A 1,462-nucleotide genomic window follows, 5' to 3' on the forward strand; every position below is an offset into this window, starting at 1 on the left:
CACATATGCACACGTGTGTAGGCATGACCAGCGCCATGTCCAGATGTGCCCAGGTGTCATTCCCCAATTTGGGGGACGATGACTCCACAGGGAGGGAGGGCACAGCGAGAGCCGGAGATGCCCCTCCTGCCCCCGCCCCCTCCCACCACACCCAGAGCCCTCTGGATCCATTTCACAGCTGGGAAAACGGGGGCACGAGGGGCAGAGCTGGCCTTTCGTACCCCGGCTTGCCCGCCCCCCAGCCCCACCCCGCACTGGGGAGCCCCCCACTTCCCCGGGCTGGCCCCAGCGCACCAGGCGCTGTCTGAACCCAGCCCGGCCCCCTCCCCAGCCCCTCCAAGTCCCCACAACACTCAGCACCAGGGCTGTTCGACTGGTTTCCTTTATTGGTGTACTATGACGGTGACAACGATTATAATTCCTGCTTAAATAAACACTCGGGGGAGTCCAACATGCAACATTTGGTGTGATCCCAGCACACGGGACGGTGGGGGGGGGAGAGCAAGGGGGGAGCTGGGCCCCCCTCCCCAGCCCCTCCAAGTCCCCACAACACTCAGCACCAGGGCTGTTCGACTGGTTTCCTTTATTGGTGTACTATGACGGTGACAACGATTATAATTCCTGCTTAAATAAACACTCGGGGGAGTCCAACATGCAACATTTGGTGTGATCCCAGCACACGGGACGGTGGGGGGGGGAGAGCAAGGGGGGAGCTGGGCCCTGGGTCTGCTCATGCCCAGGGCCTGGAGATGACCCCCCCCCCGACCACCCCCCAGCTCTGCTTTGGGTGAATCGGAAGTGGCGACAGGACGGGGGACACACAGGGAGCGCAGCCCGGGGTGGGGGCGCTCGGGGTGACGGGGATGTAGCAGCTTCAAGCGTTGAGGGTTCGAGCCTCATGTTAAACCAGGGATTGGAACCCCCCAGGCTAATTCAGAATGGGGGGGTTGCCCCCCCCGAGCTCCAGGGACCTTCCCAGCCCCCCTAAGCTCCCTTGGGGGGGAGAAGTCAAGGAGAATCAAGGTGGCAGCCCCCCCACCTTGAGACATCCCATGTGGGGGGTGGGGAATTGGGGTGGGGGGCCTGATCCAGCCCTGGACATTCACCACGACGTCTGCTTAAGGCATTGATAAATCAAGGGGGGCGGAGGGGGGGTAGGGGGCTCCCATGGTGCCCGCTTCCAGGCCAGGCACAGCCCCCATGCCCCCCTCACCCCGCCGGGGGCCGCCCCCTCAGCCGCGCCGTGTGGGGGTGGGGGCGCAGAGCGAGCGTGAGCAGCAGCCGGACACGACACGGGACACGGAGCGGGACACAGGACACAGCAGCAGTGGCGGCATGCGGAGGCCTCGGCTGGCGGGGACCTGTGGGGGAGGGGGACATGAGACAGGCCCACGGGCGCCCAAACCCCCTCGCCCAGGACATCCAGATCCCCCCTCCCGCCCCCGGACATGCAGCCCATGAA

The 1,462-nt window shown here is 65.1% G+C and overlaps 1 protein-coding gene across 1 annotated transcript in view; it reads right to left on the reverse strand.

Annotated features, from left to right (window-relative positions):
• Nucleotides 1–1,232: 1,232 nt before the first annotated feature.
• Nucleotides 1,233–1,462, reverse strand: part of KIF5A (kinesin family member 5A) — a 13,977-nt gene continuing 13,747 nt past the window's right edge. Inside the window, exon 24 of the mRNA XM_006036406.1 lies at nucleotides 1,233–1,350. Within this exon, the coding sequence (XP_006036468.1) occupies nucleotides 1,233–1,350 (118 nt within the window). The remainder of the gene's footprint in view (nucleotides 1,351–1,462) is intronic.

Source organism: Alligator sinensis, unplaced genomic scaffold, assembly GCF_000455745.1.
Source record: "Alligator sinensis unplaced genomic scaffold, ASM45574v1 scaffold265_1, whole genome shotgun sequence".
NCBI classification, from domain to species: domain Eukaryota; kingdom Metazoa; phylum Chordata; order Crocodylia; family Alligatoridae; genus Alligator; species Alligator sinensis.